Source organism: Plutella xylostella, chromosome 31 (genome assembly GCF_932276165.1).
Source record: "Plutella xylostella chromosome 31, ilPluXylo3.1, whole genome shotgun sequence".
Lineage (NCBI taxonomy): Eukaryota > Metazoa > Arthropoda > Insecta > Lepidoptera > Plutellidae > Plutella > Plutella xylostella.
Genome location: NC_064011.1, coordinates 5,949,660 through 5,969,375, shown reverse-complemented (window position 1 = coordinate 5,969,375; position 19,716 = coordinate 5,949,660). Strand labels below are relative to the sequence as shown.

The window sequence follows — 19,716 nt, the reverse complement described above, 5'->3', positions numbered from 1 at the left end:
TAACGGGCACATCCAAGACCCGAGAACAAATATCTGTGTTTAAACAAATATCTGCCCCAGCCGGGAATCGAACCCGGGACCATCGGCTCAGTAGTCAGGGTCACTAACCACTACGCCATTCGGCTGGCTCAAATAGTGTTGCTATTAATATGGCACGTACTGTAGCTACATCACAGCTATACTCATCAATGGGCCCGCCTGTACATCTGTTCCTATTTGGCCTGTTTGTTCAATTATTGACTCAACTGTACTCAGGTCAGGTATGTTACATTTGTGTCGCTTGGCTGGTAATAAGTATTTTTTTGTATATTAAAAATAACCATAAAAGCTTTCATCTTCTATTGAAATTCTGTACAAAATGTACCAAGACGTCATCAAAGTTTATGTAAGTTTTTTTTTTATTATAAGGAATTGACTATTTTATGTAGGAGCAGAAAAATTTACGCATACTTACAAAAAATATATTAAGTAAGTACTTATTATCTAAGTCAGTTATCAAGTACCTAACACGTACCTACATTCATAAAAATCTGAAATAAATATACAGACGAATCGATAAACACCTCCTTCCTTTGAAGTCTTTAAAACGACAACCGAACAATGCATACAGGATAGTGCAAGCTAAAGATACCTAAATTAAAAATACCTTCTGTATTACTTAGTATTATAGGTATACTTACTTACAAGTATACAAAATAGGGAACAATATAGCTCGAGAGGTCACAAGTCGCATACATAATAATCAAAGGAAATTACCATTTAAACTGTATCGCGGCAAGAACTCAACATTATTGTCATATTAATCTTTTCTTTTTCATACAAATGTGCGTTTTAAATATTAAATACAGGATGTCCCGCTTTTACCGTTGTTACCGAAGGTTTGTTTAAAAAATATTTAAACACTCATCGATACACAAAAAAAATAATAGAATTTTGTGTTGTGTGGGAATTTTAGATTAGAAAAATACTCGATGCAATGGTATAATATCAAATACATCCAGGGCAATGCTATCATCATAAGCCCCTAATCATCTACTGCTGGACACAGACCTCTCCCAAGGAGCGCCACAACATTCTGTCCTCGGCCTTCCTCATCCAACCACTACCGGCAACTTCTCTGTGGTCCAGCGGGCCGGAGGGCGTCCCACGTTATGCTTGCAACAACAGTGTTAATAATATACTGAAAAGGACTTACCGATAAGCCGCCCCAACACAAAAGCACTCAGGACAAACAGACTTGAATAATCACAATCGCTGGTTTTTATACAATATGGCTTATCATCCACACCCTCACTTTACATATCTGCGATCAATACATTTATCTCACTGTACTTTCAGCGTTAGACGATATACAGGGTGTTTTGATTAGATATAATATATTTTGACGTGGAGCAGTGACTTCGGCCTAAGAGTCAATCCGACTAAAACCCAGGTGATCATTCTTGGCAGCCCTAGATTTATTTCCATGATTGACTTCGATTCCCTTCCACCAGTTATTTTTGATGGTGTACATATAGAGTGGAGTAAAGAAGTTAAAAACTTAGGGGTGTATCTGGACAGATCCATGACATGGAAAAAGCAGCTGGAAGTAGTTAGTAGAAAGATGTTTGCTTCAGCAGGTTCACTTCGCAGATTGCGGAATTTCTTGCCCACTTCCACCAAAATTGAGCTTTCTCAGTCTTTACTTCTACCTATTTTAGATTATGCCGATTCTTGCTATCCAGATTTAACTGAGGAGCAGTTAAATAAGCTTGAGCGACTCCAAAATTTTTCTATACGGTTTATATTTGGCCTACGCAAATATGACCATATTTCCGACTTTCGCGCTAAACTCAAGTGGCTCCCTATTCGTCTTCGTCGCAATGCCCACATTCTTTCACTTTTATATTCCATACTCTTTAACCCAACATACCCCGCTTACTTAAAAGAACGCTTTCAGCTTCGTTGTGAATCTCACAACCTGACACTGCGCTCTACCCACAATCTCCGCCTTAATATCCCCCCTAATACCACTAAATTCTTCAGTGCCTCTTACACAGTTCGCGCTATCACTTTGTGGAATGATCTTCCTTCAAAAATCCGACAAGCACCAACTCTAGAAACCTTTAAGAGAATGGTGAAGGAACACTACCTTAAATCAACTGCTAAGCTGTTATCAGATCATTAAATAAATCATGTACTTATGTAGATATAATATGTATGATATGTATGTGTATGTATATGATGTATGTATGTATGTATATGTATATATGTGTTTGTATATATTTATATATGTATTATATTGTATATAATTGTGTATTATAATACATGTAGTAGGCGTATGTACTTGTGTGTATATTTTTATTTATTTTTTGCTTATATTTAGTGTGTAGTTACATAATAATAACTTAAATTATACTATATTCCTTGAGTAAGTACACTGTACCCCTTTTATATCTCTAGTCCATCCATCCAAAGGTTGTCTGGAAGAGATCGCTATAAGCGATAAGACCGCCTTTTGTACCCTAGTTAAGTGTCTATGTAAAATTGTTAATCATTTCTTGGTGTACAAATAAAGAGTACTCTATCTATCTATCTATAATAACTTTTTTACAATTCTATTCCTGTCATTTCGAAACCGTATTAAAGCCGATGGGCAACTTCTGTTTCTTCTGTTCTTTCGGTTAACCAAATTTGATGAATTATGGTTTGAAGGAGGAGATCGTTTCGCCACTTCTTCTTCTCAGTGACCGATCCTTTGTGAAAAGGTGGTAGACTAATATTTTGACATTCGAAAACCTATCATGAAAATGTATCAATTAATCTAGCCCCAGTGTTTGTCACCATAACGCAAAGAAGAATACTTTCCGAACAGAGATTCTAAAATTGATGACCATTATAACAATATATAGATATAGATACCTATGATTAATTGATTAATAAAAAAATATACTTTGAATAACCAATATTTTTGACTTTGGAACATCACCCTGTACACAATTCCATCGTGATATTGATTAGTTTGATGAGCAGGCAGGGGTGAGAATTAAGATACGAGTATTATTTACACTGTACAGTATACTATATTTAAATACACAACGAATGTTGTAGTAGATGTAACGAACTCATAAAAGTATCAATATAAATGTAGGTAGGTATATTTGCCTACTCCTCAAAGAAACCAAAAATGTTTATTATTCATGCATTTTCTCTCCAGCAGGTAATGTCTTTACATATACATACATATTCACAGCCAAACTTATAACACCTATAAATAAATACCACGGTAAAATTATGCCAAAGAACTGATAATGATCAGTGGATGGTATCCGGTATATATGTCGCAGGCAACTGGTTTAATCTCCTGTTTGATTGAACCACTAGCCCGTTCATTGGATGGCGCTATTCAGTTGTATGACTAAAGGACAACTCGTCAAGTCGTTGATTGTAACCTTCGACGTCTTGACTGAACGTCATTCAGCGAAGTCGTTAAATGGGAAATAGTATAGCAACTTTGTAATGTCTGGTTAGGGTGAACATCACCAGACAAGAGTCAACAAAAATACTATTTTACAAAGCTCTTATCTCACAAATTAACTAAACAATAACAATAAACGTACCTTCATATTGTTGTTCATAATTATCCAGTTTCGCCACTTTTTTTCTTTGAAACTATCCATAACTATCGCCCACGGCGTAATAATCGGTAAATCCATGTTGTCACACTATTTTAACACAAATAACGCACTTTAAAGCTAATTTATTTGCAAAAAACTAACAATATAGGTGCTTTTGGTGTCAGCTGTTAGCTGTTAGACGCCATATTTGTTTTATTCACCACCTGACTGATTTTAAGTCAGCTAACTAGTTGGACGTTTTGTGACGCTTGTACAATCAACGTTCGGCCTAGTCATACAACTGAACAGCGCCATCCAATGAACGGGCTAGTGGTTCAATCAAACAGGAGATTAAACCAGTTGCCTGCGACATATATATATCGATTCTATTTTAAAGAAATCAATTCCAAATCAAGCCCTTATAAATATTTAGCAGGTCTCATTAATAATGTTCGACCTAAGGCCAGATTTGTTTTTACACTCGCGAGCAATCAAAACGTTCCACCCGTAAAATGCCGAGACGTTACGGCTTTAGTTGGTAATGTTCTGACGGTTAAAATAATGTACTTACTTCAATATTGCAGACGGCGTCAATAAGCTAGCTCCGTTTAGGATATCGATATATTATAATATCTAACCTATCTAAGCCCCAATTTCTCCATAGTCGGTTATCTAACCGACCAGGGATTGGTCAATTATACGTCATCTCCACATAAAATTCTTGACAGATGTGTCAAAAGTCAACCACTAATATTTACCGGGTAACGCTCCAACCGTATATGAAGAAATTGGCACTAAAGGTTGTTTGGCACCAATCGCTTTAAGTAATAAGACCGCCTTTTGTACCCTAATTATGTTACAACTTGTTAATTTTATACTGCCTACGGATAGTTTCCTGATAATTTTCCACCCTGTATATAATAAGTTAAAAATACTCACGTCATTTTGTTGAACTAGAAACTCTTCTTTTTTCCTCAGTTCTTGAATCTGTAACAAAATGAATAACATTTAGATATATGTATAAAAAGCAATAGGCCCGCCCCCTATTACATTGGGACTAACATAACACTCTGGCGAAAAGTGGGTGCAGCAATGCACCTCTGCCTACCCCGCAAGGGAGTACATTAGTACAAGGCGTGAGTGCGTGTTTTTTTGTTTTTTTTTTGTATAAAAACATTCTAGGGGTGAAAATAACTATATTGACGAGGGATGGATCAAGTAAATTGTCCCTCCAATACAACGATACGTCACTTAATCGTGGGACAATCGACTCGACTGTTGATGAAGTTCTGAATCTGTCATTTTCATGTCTATGAGATTTAAAAAAACTGACTTTATTAACACTAAACTTTCATTCTGACATATCTATATCTGTATAGTGCCACAAACTTATCTGTTCCGGTGAGAGCGAACTAAATTGGTCCATACCTCATTACTTACTAAATGAATTTCATATTGACATAGATTATATGGACCAATTTAGTTCGCTCTCACCGGGACAGATAAGTTTGTGGCACTATAATTATCATGACTGTACCTAACCTATCCAACGGAAAAAAGCTGAAGTCATTCACCGCCTTTTAAAAAAAGAACATCGAACAGCACCGAAGTAAAGGATACGCATTAAAATGCGTCCGCCAGTGGGTCAGAGTGGAGTCGATTCGAATTTCAAATTCTTACGTTAGCACCGGCCAGTACCTATGTAGGTATAGGTTCTATACTTACTTATTTACTAGCTGCACCCGAGAACTTCGCGTCGCCTTTAAAAAAAATCCGTAGGAATTCCGGGATACAAAGTAGCCTATGTGTTATACCGGGTGTCACGTAACTCCATACCAAATTTCATTAAAATTGGTTTAGCCGTTTTGACATGAAGAAGTAACAAACATACACACAAACTTTGGGATTTATAATATTATAGTAGGATAAATTGCATATATATACGGTCAACAATAGATATAATGTTTGCCACCTAAACAGAAACAGTCTGATCAGACTCAAAGGTGCAAGATAGATGAATTTATGAACAACGAGAATCTAGTCACCAATATAACCTTTCAACACTATAAGTAGCATAAGTTATGAACGGGTAATCTGATCATGATAAAACACGACTACGAACACTCGTGGTAACATCCTAACTAATATTATAAATGCGAAAGTAACTGTGTCTGTCTGTCTGTCTGTCTGTCTGTCTGTTACTCTTTCACGCCAAAACTACTGAACGGATTTGAATGAAATTTGGTATACATACGGTCTAGATCCTGGGAAAGAACATAGGCTACTTTTTATCCCGGAATTCCCGCGGGAAAACTTTTTAAGGCGAAGCGAAGCGCGCGGGAACAGCTAGTTATTTATAATCAGAAAAAAACTAAACGTAAATCGTTTCAGCCGTTTGGGAGCTATGGTACCACAAACAGATACATAAACACACAGACACGTAAAACTTACAACATCCCTCTTTTTGCGTCAGTGGGGTTTAACTATACCTTCGGAGTCTACTAACTACTAACATTGCATATGTGGTGTATACGATAAACCAGGTTTACCTGCCGCCCATAAGTACGTAGGGTAGATAAACTATATCGTTGAACAAACTCCGCTATCGGCAGATAAGCGAGCTTCGGCTAAAACGTTATATTCCCCTGGTTATGTCGGTTTGGACCTTAGATTAACAATATACGACATAGATGGAGTGTCAGTGCAAAAGCGTCTCGAGAAATAACAGGCAACTTCTACCACTGAGCTCTAGTTTGTGACTATTTATTGGTACAATGGTTGTTATTAGGTTGAACTTAAAGCGGTTTGACAGTAAACAAAATGCGGACAGTTATTTGCTATGTTTTAGTATGTGACACACCATCGTGTTCGTATATCGTTAATCTAAGGTTAAAACGTCATATTCCCCTGGTTATGTCGGTCGGTTGGACGCTTGCTTGTGGATCATGGGTGTTGAATAATAACGAATACAATGTTAATAACCTAACTAACGTAAAAAACGATATTCAATACTGAAACACACGTAATTTTGGAACTGCTGAACCGATTTTTATAAAATATGGCTAAGAACACTCAATGTGACATTATCTACCTACCTATGATCCAAAAAATCGATGTACCGTTCGGGACCTATGCTATGCTACCACAGACAGATACAACAGGGGATTAAAAACACATTTCTCTAGGTAGGTATTATAATGTAAGTAGGTACAAAGAGTTTGTAAAATAAATAGTCATAAAATAAATAAATAGTCATTTATTGTGTAAAAGGTCTTCGATTTCTGCTTGACTAACGACCTTAGACAGGTAGCCGGTAGTGGCTGGATGAGAAAGGCCGAGGACAGAGTGTGGTGGCGCTCCTTGGGATAAGCCTGTGTCCACCGGTGGACAATTACGGTCTGATGATGATAGTGATGAATCATTTTGAATATAGATCTCGGTTTTCGTTTTTTTTTCAATCACGGATCTTTTACGGAGCGGTGGTGGCGTAATGGATAAGGGCTCGTCCTCTCAATCGAGAGGCCGTGGGTTCAAATCCTGGACTGTACCAATGAATTATTTCAATTGTTTTTACAATCAAGGAGTTAAAGTACAATAATACCACGTGCTCTTACGGTGATAGAAAACATCGTGAGGAAACCTGTACATCTAGATTCTAGATGTGTATCCTAATTGCATTGTACTTATCCCAAAACGGCGATATGGTTCGCAACCTATCACCTGAGTACCTACAAATATGCTGCGAAAAGTGGGTGGCTCGCTTTGTGAGCCTTTAAAAACTTTATATATATAAAGTTTTAGACTCTTTAAAAGTAAAGTTAGAGACTCTTTCGTAAGAAACATCGTATTTCCCACTGAGCTACCTGCCCCTGTATATTTTTAAAAGTGTTTCTAATATTTTTTTCGACGGTCATACATGTAGCGCCATCTAGTTGGATCTGTATTGAACTTATTAGAGATCGTATCTAACTCTACCTAATCTAATATACATAAAAAGTACCTACCGTGTGATAAATCAATATGACTAATTATTTAATAATAGTCTTATCACAAAATGAAGTATAATATAAACTAATCATAATATAATTAATTTCTTGGAAATCTTGGTACAGAATACATTTCAATCCTTGGTCTGGCATTCGATAATTTCAGTTAAAGTTAAAGATTTCATATTTGATGATAGTTAAGCTCATGGGGTAGTGAACCTTTTTCTGGAGCATGGGGTTGAGGGTTTGAGTCACAATGCCAAAGTCATTATATTCTATTCTGTTCTCTGTGGGGGTGTAAGTAGCTGCACCTGGCTCTCTCAAATGGCAAATGGAACCTTTGTGCATATCCCCAAGGTTTAAACTGCCTTCCTAAGCTTGGACCATTTCCCACCACGCTGGTCCACTGCGGGTTGGTGGGTTCACATATCTAGATAAAATGCTACATCTAGATATGCAGGTTTCCTTCGCAGTAAGAGTGACAGTAAAAAATTAACTTAACTTAAAAGGACTCATTGGTATAAGAATGTGGATGCTTACCCTACTGAGCTACAACCGCTTCCAAAAATATTTGCTTTGCCTTAATTTATCCATGCCAATTTCAGTTTGTCTATCTTTATAACCATATTCATCCTGTGATTGTAGTATTTGGCAGGGTGGTAGGAGATAACACATAACACAAATTACTAACACCCAAGAACAACTATAAATATCTGCCCTGCCCAGGGATCTTACCCCAGGGCCCCAAGTCTGCTAAAGAATGGCGGCACAGTTGTGTGTCGGCAGCATGGGTTTCGCACTGTCGTGTGGTATGTCATATCTATCTTTTAAAATAAAATTGAAAAAAATATTATTAGAAAAACAATTATCTGCGTCTAAGGAAATTTACAAGCATAAACATAAAAATAAGTCTGCATAATATAATATATTATTACATATAATCATACCAAAGCACACATTCTCACAACACACACGCATACATACATACATACATTCACACTGACACACACCACTCACATATAATGTTATATTTATTTAGTTAACACAACACCCAGGGACGTGCTGAAAAACAGCGCTGTCACAAAACATCTGTTTACGGCAGCAAATGCTGAGCATGGCACCTTTTGCCGAAAGTCTGTATTTACATATAGGAATAATTATGTTTTGAAATAGGATTAGTACTAGTGTTTCTTTCCGCATGTTTGCAAATGTTTCGGCAATAAATATTATTTTCTTTCTTTCTTTCTTTCTTTCTTTCACTGTAGGTATTCATTATCTGCGTTTTAGGAAACATTTATTGCATCTTTTTTAAAGAACTAACTTTTATAAACAGTAACAAGTGTTAAGTGTTTCATATTTCACTACTGGGACTCCCTAACCTAGAGAAAACAGATACCTAAAGTCGGAAAACCATTCAGACGACACAGCATTGAGCCGACATTCATTAGCAGACTTGAAAGAAAGAAAGAAAGAAAGAAAATACATTTATTTCACACACACACGGAAACAACACAAAAAATAAATAATAAAACAAATAATAAAAAAAAGCCAAAGGAAAATGAGCAAGGGTGTTGCTTCCCGGTGCAGAAACGGGTTCTAGCTCAGCTTGGTGCTATGGTAAACCATAGCGCTGGTTTTCAGCTAGAACCCTGGGTGAAGTCACGGACTGACTTGACATGACACACTTGAGGCCCAGATCATTGGCACTACAGTCAGAGTCACTGACCACTATGCCATGCAGTTGTCAGTAGTATGTAGTTAGGTAGGTTCTATTGGTGCATTATTTACCTCTTTTTGTAACTTAAAATTTTCTACTCATTATGGTTGTCTGGAAAAAATACTATTGGTAATTAGTAAATGCATATGTAAATGCAGTTGTGTGCAGTAGAACAGGATATTATGTTTACTATCACCGTGATTTCATTGCGCAGTTACCAGTGATAACACGTCCACAAGTGCATGATATCTTAATAATCTTAAATTGATATTAAAGAACAGTCATAGATCTATAGATGCATTTTTTCATAAACCTCATCTACGATTCGCCTCACGAACACATGAAAGCATTACACAATAGTAAAAACGAAAGTGGAATGCAAGAATTAAGCCGCAATCGGCAATACGTGTAAATATTCTGCGAAATACCTTGAACGAAAATGAAAACATAACCTCGAAAGTGACTGTCAAACTGGTGAAAAAAACACGTAAATAGTACCTCTAACTCCTGCTGCCGGCACCTTTCTTCTAGTTCTTTGTACCTCTCATCAGAACCGATGGCATTGTCACCAGACTCTTCGGAAACTCCTTCAGATAAAACTTCAGTAGCAAAGTTCGTGATTTGTCCTTTCAAACTGTTCAAACTCTGGTTCAAATTGAGCCACGACATTCTAGTTATGATATTTCACCGTCGCATATCACACAGAAGTTAATTTGAACTAATTGTTTGTATAAAATTCGATGTAAACAAGAAATTTTTGCATTATTTTGCAACAGTGAGTGACAGGACTTTGACCAGTTGGCAAGTTCGTGGTATTTGACATTTGACTTATAACTGACATTTGACTTTGAGTTATGGGTTTTTTGGTCTGTGGGCCGTCACTACGCAATGAGAAAATACCAAATTAAACACACGCACTCACAACTTGTACTCCCTTGAGAGCTTTTTGAGAGGTATCTACTCAGAGGTGCATTTCTACCAAATTTCTACACACACTCACTTTTTAACAGTGTAGTGTTGAAAGCAAGGAACATAACATACTTCTCTGAGTTGAAAGTGCGTGAAAGTTGATATATTATTCTGAGGACATTGCCATGTCATTCAAAGGTCACAGAACAAAATTTAGCGTCGCTTTTTTTGTGAAGTTTTGAAACTGTGTGAATTTTGGATTTTTCGTACACTTTTTCATTTGTGTTTTTTGTCATTCTTTCCCTATTTTTACAGACTTTTACACATAAAATGTATCGACTATTTCAATAATTGATATCCAGATATCACTCAGGTGCTCACTGTTAGATCCGTTACTGTTTGACTGCACAATTCTAACCTAAAATCGTAAGCTAGCCAATGAACCCTATAACTCTTAATTTCCTTCTCGACGACGGTGCTTCGGCCATTGCCACTGCAACATGTGAACCGAAGAAGGCTGCCAAGCCAGTGATCCACCGGGAGCCTTTGACTACGAAGAAAGCTGTTGAATACCTTCTGAATGGTACTCTTCAGGGTAAAGTTTGTCGCTTCTGTCTGAATGTGACTACGGGGCTGTCGGAAGTGGGCCAGTACCTCCAAGTGGCCAATTCTGGAACGCTCTATAATGTTACTGTCAAGGATATGTTCAGTGTGGTGTATCCCTTTCAGGTTTGTGTTTTATTTGATAAATCTTTATTGATGCAACCATCGCGTTTGTGTAATTAACATGTGTGTATAATTTAAACATCTGGACTTATTCATTGCTCTGCCTATATCAACTTTTCTTGTTTAGCATTTATTTGGAATTACAACTTGAATCAGCCTATGTGAATGATGTGAATGTTTAATTATTGATATTTTAAATTTCTGCCTCTCACTTATGTATGTTCAATGGCAATTTCAGGTCACACAAGACAAGAGTTTACCTGACAAAATATGTAAAAAGTGCTTAGACCATACCATCGGAGCGTATTTGTTTGCACAGCAATGTGAGAGATCTGAACGGGCTCTGCAGAACTGTTTGGAAGAAGTTTACGAAAAACTAGACAAACTCGACCCTATTGGTAACAATATAAAGAAAAGGGGACGAAAAAAGATCCGTGTCAATCATGACACTTTATTCATTGCCCACAAAAAAGTCATAGACTATGCAGAACCGATGTATCACCTGATAAACAGAGGGTCAGCCTTCCTGAACGAAGAAGAAAACAAGAACGCAACAACCAATAATTTTGAGTGCCCTAAGTGTTGGCAAGTGCTGCCCAACACCGATTCATTATTAAATCACGAGAAAACACACCCAGCCACAATGTGGTTCCATTGCCGTTTTTGTGGCAGCTCATTCTCTAGACTTTTGCATTTGAAAAAGCATAAGAAAACATGCTACAGCAAAAATATATTGGCTAAAGGTGACCTTACTTCAAAGTTTCAATGTAAAGAATGCGGTTTTGACAGTGAAACCTACTTGGGCCATCTGCAGCATGTAGAAAAGCACAAATTCAAGAAAGTTCTAGATAACATTTTGGTTAAGAAAGTGGATCTGTGTGCTGTTTGCCTGGATAAAGACAAGGATATGTCTGATTTGGACAAGGTTGTGTCTTTGCATGGTGCATGCCCAGAGCTGACTGGAAACAGGAATCTCTACGATATTCTGGGATCAACATTGCCTCATGTAAGTATTTTTTTATTTGATTCAACATCAATTTCTTACTCTGCTGGGCATAGGCCCAAGCAAAGTCCCAAGACAACACAACACTCTGTCCTCAGCCATCCTTATCCAGCCACTACAGGCCACCACAATTTGTTTCTCTACACTAAGTTTTCATTTATTTATAGGTAAATCATTGTTGTGTGATCATTAAATGCTCATTGAATAGAATGGAACTAAACAGGAGTTAGAAAAAATATTAAAATAGAAATCACTGATATGAATATAATTTTTAGCCATTTACATGACCGTCATTTTAGCACTATTTTTAACAATTTCAGTAACAAAAATGAATATGTGTGCTTAATTTTTTGCTCTGCGAATTGATTTATTCCAGTGTTAGAAATGTATTTGTTATATTTTCTGAACATGATGAGATAGTCAATATTGTCTTATGAACATCATTTCATGTGTATCCCTTAATAATAATAAAACATGTATGAAGTATCTAGCTATCTACATGTTACTTATTTCACAGTTTTGCAGCTTTGATGTCTGAGATAATAATAAATATGTTCATTTCCATTATCATCATAATCCTTTCGCATGTTCTAGCCCAAGCAATCGTACAAGCATCAACCATTGATCATCCCATACACTGCCAACATTCTGAGCATAACGCGAAAGAGAAGAGCGAGCATCGACCAAGAGAATGAAAAAACATTTACCTTTTCTATTCCTCCCAAAGTTAATTTAAATCGCAATCATATTGATAAAAAACAGGGTGGTTACACATTCGTTTTCGCTGAACCTTTACTATTGAATGAAAATACCAAAGGAGCTGTAATTATTGAGCTTACTGAAGAGACATTGAGTGGTGATGGTGATATTGTTGAAGCTGATACTGCGGAGACAGTAAAAGAATCTAACAACGGTTATAACTTTAGGGAATTTGAAAATATGAATAAACCCCTTGATGATTGTGTGTCACATGCAGATGCAGATACTAATATTGATGAGGAAAATACAGAAAATAGAGATTTGAATGATGACAACGTCAAAAGTTATGATGAACTTCCTGTTTCTAATACATCTCCAATGGAAACTGATCAAAAGTTAACAAAAGAGCCAGATTCCGTAGGAGAATCATGCAAGAATTGCTGGATTTTCAAAAAACAATGCAGCACAAACTGTATTGTTACTGATCAGAATGATTCTATAACAGATGCAACAAAACAAAAATGCAAAATGTGTTGGCTTTTTGAAAAGACTGAAGGGTGCAAATTTTGCTTAAAATGTAACGAAGATAACAAAGATGTTATTCAAAATGATACATTTGATGACGCAAATAGAAATACAAGAAAAAGGAAAATAAACGAAAAATCTGAGAACAATGGAGCTGTTAAAAAAATTAAATGGGAATGCAAAATCTGCTTTACCATGAATGAAAATGACAGATTTAAATGTTTTTGTTGTGACTCGAACAAGTATAACAATGATTCAAATTTTGTATTCGGAAAGACAAGCACAGAATTCAATTTTAGATTCAGTTACTACAAAAATATGACTGCAGAAGAACCTGACTGGCAAAGCGAACCAAATACAGATAATAATGATGAAAACACAGTAAATGTAACATCAAATATTGAAAATATCCCTTTCATAGGCACAGAGCTTCAACTAGGTTTTGAATCGAACTATATGCCTGAACATACTAAACATAATCCCAAAGAAGAGAAGGTTGTCAATGAATGTAACACTGCCATAATCTATAATGAAATGATTAGTAATATTTACATGGATGATACTGACACTACTGATGGATTAAATACAGACCTCCAACACATTAATTTTGAAAGTCAATCACCAAAACCCAATGAAGAGACAATGGATATTGATGATGACGAACAAACAAATACAACAGCACTGACATTTGTTAATAACACATTTACCAATGAAGCTTATAATCCTTTCATTATTTTGTCATCACCAGCTTGTAATGAACCAATGCTAGACATAGGATTCTGGCAAGCAGCGCCACAACACTCTGTCTTTAACCTTCCTTCTACTGATGGCCAATCAAATGTTATTATTGCCGATAAAAAATCTTTTAAGTTTAATATGGGCTTAGCGAATGTTGAAAAGACAGGAGGAACGAATAGAAGATTTAAAAAGCCTTTGAGGCGCATTAATTCTCACAAGTAATTTGAAATTACTTTAGAAATATATTGCATGATATTCGTTAGTGTTTTACGTATTTATCAATGGCTTGTATTATTTGTATGTGATATGTGTTGATGTTACTGTGTTATATTATACATGTTAAGATTAAGAAAGTTCTGGGTCGTTGTCATTAAATGTTTTATCTATAAGAAATGGCTATGCGAATTAAATACGTATAATTATGTTTAATTTAGTATCGATAGCGGTATGTTTCAAGTTTTCTTACTCAATATAGTAAGCGAAAGAACCCATTACCCTTTCCCGCTTTTTTCACTTTTATTTTTAACCCTTTCTTATGTTTTGTTGCAGATGATCCCCCACTGTAACATAATGGGAACAAAAATATGTAAGAAATGTCTTGATACGGCTATAGCTTCTTATGTATTTATCTATCAATCCCTCCATACTAGAAATAGACTCAATAAGTGTATAACGGCTATGCTTGACACAGTATCTAAAGTCAAAGAGGCGAAAAACAATGTTTTCATCGAAGTATCTGATAATTTAGTCATGAATATACATGATATAGAAGTGTTAGATAATGATGTGATAGTAGGTGATGACGTCGATGAGTCATCGTTGAAATGTGATGTGCTAGAAGACGAATTTAGAATAGAAAGCAGCAGTGATACAGATGACGAAATATTTAGTAGCGCGAAAGTAGGTAAAGCTGTTACAACACAGAAACCAAATACTGTTGTGAGTAAAGTAGCCAACGATAAAAATGAAAAAATGGATTTGAAAAGAGGAACTAAAGTGTATACAAACAAAGCTATTTACAACGGTTTTAAGCCTAATCGGTCATCTAAAAAGTACGATTCAATAGACGACGTTTGTCGCGAGTTTCTAACCTTCAAAAAGAAACGGAAACCGGCAAAAAAACGTTGCAACACCAAATTTACCTGTCCCATTTGCGACAAACGATTCATATCTGAATATTTCCTGAAAACCCACGCGTTGAAACATGTGAACAAAAAAGTTTCTTGCAAAGTCTGCCCCAAAACGTTCAAGAATAAATTCAATCTCCGTGAACACGTAAAAGTCGGCCATTTAATTAAAGATGGCGGATATTTTTGTAACGTTTGCGGTAGGTCGTTTACGGTTGAGGACAAAATGGCGGCTCACAGAAAGACCCATGAGAGGAAACTTTGTCAGTTGTGCGACAAAACATTTAGGTCGCAAATGTGCTACAACAATCATTTGCAAAGACACGTGTTGAGATTCAAAATATACAACAGACACCATTTGCAGAGTTGCAGCTTTTGCGAAATGGAGTTTTGGAGCGAAAACCAACTCTTGTTACACGTAAACAAGTCTCATTTGCAAATTAAACCCTATCATTGCGATATGTGTGATAGCCAGTTCTATACAGATAAGAACTTGGTGGAACACAAGAAAGTTCATAGTTTAGTTTCGAAGGAAAAATGTGAGTTTTGCGATGAAGTTCTAAAATGTCGTCGCGATTTGGTGTTGCACATCAAAAAACATATTTGCTAACATTATAATGTCTACATTTATAACTAAAAAAAACACGCACTCACGCCTTGTACTAATGTACTCCCTTGCGGGGTAGGCAGAGGTGCATTGCTGCACCCACTTTTCGCCAGAGTGTTATGTTAGTCCCAATGTAATAGGGGGCGGGCCTATTGCCATTTTACGGGCACATCCAAGACCTGAGAACAAATATTCGTGTTTTAAACAAATATCTGCCCCAGCCGGGAATCGAACCCGGGACCTTCGGCTCAGTAGTCAGGGTCACTAACCACTACGCCATTCGGTCGTCTATATAACTCAATGTTAGGTAGGTAACCTTTGTTTAAATGTTGTGAAATCGTTGGTAATATGTTCATTATATAGGCTTCTTCAGGCTTATAAAAAGACGCTTAAAATATGTAGGTAGATCATTGACTTATAATTATATTTTGAGGTAGATAGTATAATCATTGTGTATTCGATGGAACTTAGAATCTTTAAGAATGCTTATAAATAGTATTTTTTGTATAATAAATTACGTCATTTTTTCTTATTTCTCTTCTAATTTCATAGCTAGGTAGGTATCTAATAAGTTACTTGTCTACCTATATCAAATGATCAAAGTATATGTAACTAAAGGTGTACTATAAAATACCCATATTTTATGAACTATATAGCTGCAAAATTATTCTTATACAAAATTCATAATTTTTGCGCAAGAGGTAAGTAGGTATAAATAATTCTTACAATCCTCTTTGCAGCTTGTTAATTTCTGTTCCTATCTGTTCTTTATCGGTAGGTAAGTAGGTATTTAAGTTAAGTATATTATGTATCAAGCACAGTATGAATAAATGGAAGTTATCAATCAGTATATACTTTGTTTTTATTATACCCAGCTGTGGAATCAGCCGAGTGCGAGTTTTTTCTACGTTAGAAAAGCGGTAAGTAACTCTGTGGCTGTGGTAAGTAAACGTGAATTTGTATGGCATGGCAGACACGCCACCTAGCGGTAAGTAACTAGCTCCACGCTATACAATTTTTTACCTATGTATATTTTCGATTTCACTTTTTGATAGGGAGTTGAGTTCCACTCCACTTGAGCTAGAGTGAAAATGAAAAGTTCCAACGTCTGGTGTTGCAAAGGGCCTTTCATCTAGAACGGAATTTATCAGACTAGTTAGTAACTAGTCTAGGTCTTATTCTCCATAGACATGACCAGGCCCTGTAGCACGGGGCGCTATTAAGACGTGACAAAAGCTCTCCGTCGCGCTTGCTCTTGAAGCTGGATGATGTGAGTGAGCGCGATGCAAAACTTTTGACACATCTTAAATGCGCCGCGTATAGTGCCACAAACTTATCTGTTCCGGTGAGAGCTCACGAAAAAGTCTAATATTGATTGATTCTGTAAGATTTTAAGTTTGCCTGTAGAGGTAATTCACCCTTACGGTTTTAATAAACCCATCTAATCTATATGAATATATAATTCATAGGTAAGTTATGAGATATGGATCAATTTAGTTCGGTCTCACCGGAACAGATAAGTTTGTCGCACTATACTAGCCCTTCAGATGGCCTAGCACGGGGACAAACGTGACAAAAGTTTTGCGTTGCGCTCACTCACATCGCGCGGCTTCGAGAGCGAGTGCGTCAAAATACTTTTGTCAAGTCTTGACGAGCGCGTCTTGCGTCCCGTGCTAGGCCTCTAGAAGGAGATTCTAAGCGGTAAGAGGCTGATGATGATGAGTACAACTGAGTTGGGTACTGTTGGAGGCAGGACAGTACTCTGGACGGTGAGAGTCTCGGCGTCTATAGCCTTAGTCAGCTAGGCTACTGCCAATCCCTGCTAAGCCCGGTACCTAAGCCCGGGTTAGAAAAACGGGAAGGTTGGCGTCTGGTCGGCGGCCGGCTGTAAAAACCCCTGCCAAATCTGTATGCATGTCACGTCAAATAAATAATGTAAATGTTAGGGCGTCCCCTGCAGGCGACGCGCAGGTGCAGCACCCGGCGCCTGTGAGAAGTGGACTAGGGTTGTCGCACCACCCTGGGCGGGGGCGACGTAAGAAGCGAGTCCAGGTCAGGAGGCTACGAATAGGGAGCTGGAATGTAGGCACGATGACAGGAAGAGGAGCAGAGCTTGCAAACATACTACAGAAGAGGAGAATTAACATCGCGTGCCTACAGGAGACGAAATGGAAAGGAACGAAGGCGAGAGAGTTGTCGGATGGATACAAGTTCTTCTACTGCGGGAAAGACGGGAAGAGAAACGGGGTGGGGATTGTGTTGGATAAGGATTTAAAGAATAATATAATAGAAATTAATAGAGTCAGTGATAGAATAATTTACATAAGGATTTTACTGGGCGACCTGGCGTTGACTATTATGAGCGTATATGCACCCCAAGCTGGATGTGATGAAAGGATAAAGGAAAAGTTCTGGGAAGAATTTGATACCACCTTAATGAATGTACCCTCTGATGATCAGCTGGTTATAGGAGGCGACTTCAATGGGCATGTTGGCAAGAATAACCATGACTACGAACGCGTACATGGAGGTAAAGGATTTGGCAGTAGAAATTTTGAAGGGGAGTGCATATTAGAAATGGCTACAGCATTTGACTTGGCTCTGGTTAACACATACTTTCAAAAGAAATATGAACACCTTATAACTTATAAAAGTGGTCAACATGCAACACAGATAGACTAACTACATGTTAACCAGAAGAACTGATATTAAAAAAGTCAAGGATTGTAAAGTTATACCCGGGGAGCCTCTAACTAGTCAACATAGATTATTAGTCGTAGAATTAGATATTGATCTCAATAGAATTAATTATAGACAAAAACATGTACCAAAGACCAAATGGTGGCTACTGCAAAATGAAAATTTTGCAGCAGATTTTAAAGATAGAATAGTAAGAAAAATTAGAGAAGTAGAATTTAATGAAAACATAACTGTGGATGATGATTGGAATGTCATCGCCAATACCATAAGAGAATCGGCAAGGACTGTACTGGGAGAGACAAAAGGAGTCAAGAAGATAGAAAAGGAAACATGGTGGTGGAATGCAGAAGTACAGAGGGCCTTGAAAGACAAAAAGAATGCATTTAAAAATTGGCAAGAAGAACTAACAGATGACCAATTAAGAGCAGAGAAAAGGCAAATATATCAGCTTATGAAGAAGAAGTCTAAAACATCTGTGGCGATTGCAAGGTCTCAAGTACAAGAAGAACTGTATAAACAACTTGAAAAGCCGGAAGGACAGAAAGCGCTATTTAGATTAGCGCGTAATAGGGAAAGAAATGCAAAAGATATGATTCAGATACGATGTATGAAACATGAGAATGGAAGAGTATTAACAAAAGATGAAGAAATAAAGGTGAGATGGAAGAATTACTTTGAACAATTGCTGAATGTAGAGAATGATAGAGTTGGTTTACCGGAACCGCAGGGCCTTAATTTAGGAATGTTAGATAAGATTAATGAATGGGAAGTCAAGCTTGCATTACGAAAAATGGGTAATGGGAAGGCTGTTGGCCCAGATAACATACCTGTAGAAGTTTGGAAATTATTGGGAGATGATGGTATTTATTGGTTGACCTATCTTTTCAATAAAATCTTCGCAGAGAAGTCAATACCAACTGATTGGAGAGGGAGTTATCTGGTGCCAATTTATAAAGAGAAAGGAGATATTCAAGATTGCGGAAATTACAGAGGAATTAAGTTGATGGCACACACGATGAAATTGTATGAGAAGGTTATCGAAAGTAGGATTAGGAGGGAGTCGACAGTATCGGCAAACCAGTTTGGCTTCATGCCTGGAAGGAGTACAACGGACGCCATATTCGCAGTGAGACAATTGATGGAAAAGTTTCGAGCTGTACAAAGAAACCTGCATATGGTGTTCATTGACCTTGAGAAGGCTTACGATCGAGTCCCGAGAGACCTGTTGTGGCGGTGCTTGCAGAACAAGGGTGTACCCGTAAAGTACATAAGTATTGTTCAGGACATGTACGCAGGTGCCAACACACAGGTCCGCCCCGCAGTCGGGGTCACCGACAGGTTCAAGGTCAGAGTAGGCGTGCACCAGGGTTCATCCCTGAGCCC

General features: G+C 37.2%; 3 protein-coding genes across 3 annotated transcripts in view; 2 read left to right on the top strand and 1 right to left on the bottom strand.

Moving 5' to 3' along the window:
- LOC119692883 (thyroid receptor-interacting protein 11) overlaps window positions 1–10,118 on the bottom strand; it is a 46,076-nt gene extending 35,958 nt beyond the window's left edge. Inside the window, exons 1-2 of the mRNA XM_048632196.1 lie at window positions 9,798–10,118; window positions 4,536–4,583 (exon numbers count right to left, since the gene is read on the bottom strand). Coding sequence (XP_048488153.1) covers window positions 4,536–4,583; window positions 9,798–9,968 — 219 coding nt within the window. The 5' untranslated portion in view covers window positions 9,969–10,118. The remainder of the gene's footprint in view (window positions 1–4,535; window positions 4,584–9,797) is intronic.
- Window positions 10,119–10,316: 198 nt separating this feature from the next.
- Window positions 10,317–16,011, top strand: LOC119692911 (zinc finger protein 90). The gene is made up of 4 exons (XM_048632308.1): window positions 10,317–10,937; window positions 11,173–11,940; window positions 14,449–15,655; window positions 15,926–16,011. The coding sequence occupies exons 1-3, from the start codon at window positions 10,647–10,649 to the stop codon at window positions 15,634–15,636; spliced, it is 2,247 nt and encodes a 748-aa protein (XP_048488265.1). The 5' UTR covers window positions 10,317–10,646; the 3' UTR covers window positions 15,637–15,655; window positions 15,926–16,011.
- A 1,355-nt stretch (window positions 16,012–17,366) lies between these two features.
- Window positions 17,367–18,315, top strand: LOC119694263 (craniofacial development protein 2-like). The gene has a single exon (XM_048632356.1). The coding sequence runs from the start codon at window positions 17,548–17,550 to the stop codon at window positions 18,313–18,315; it is 768 nt and encodes a 255-aa protein (XP_048488313.1). The 5' UTR covers window positions 17,367–17,547.
- The last annotated feature ends 1,401 nt before the right edge of the window (window positions 18,316–19,716 follow it).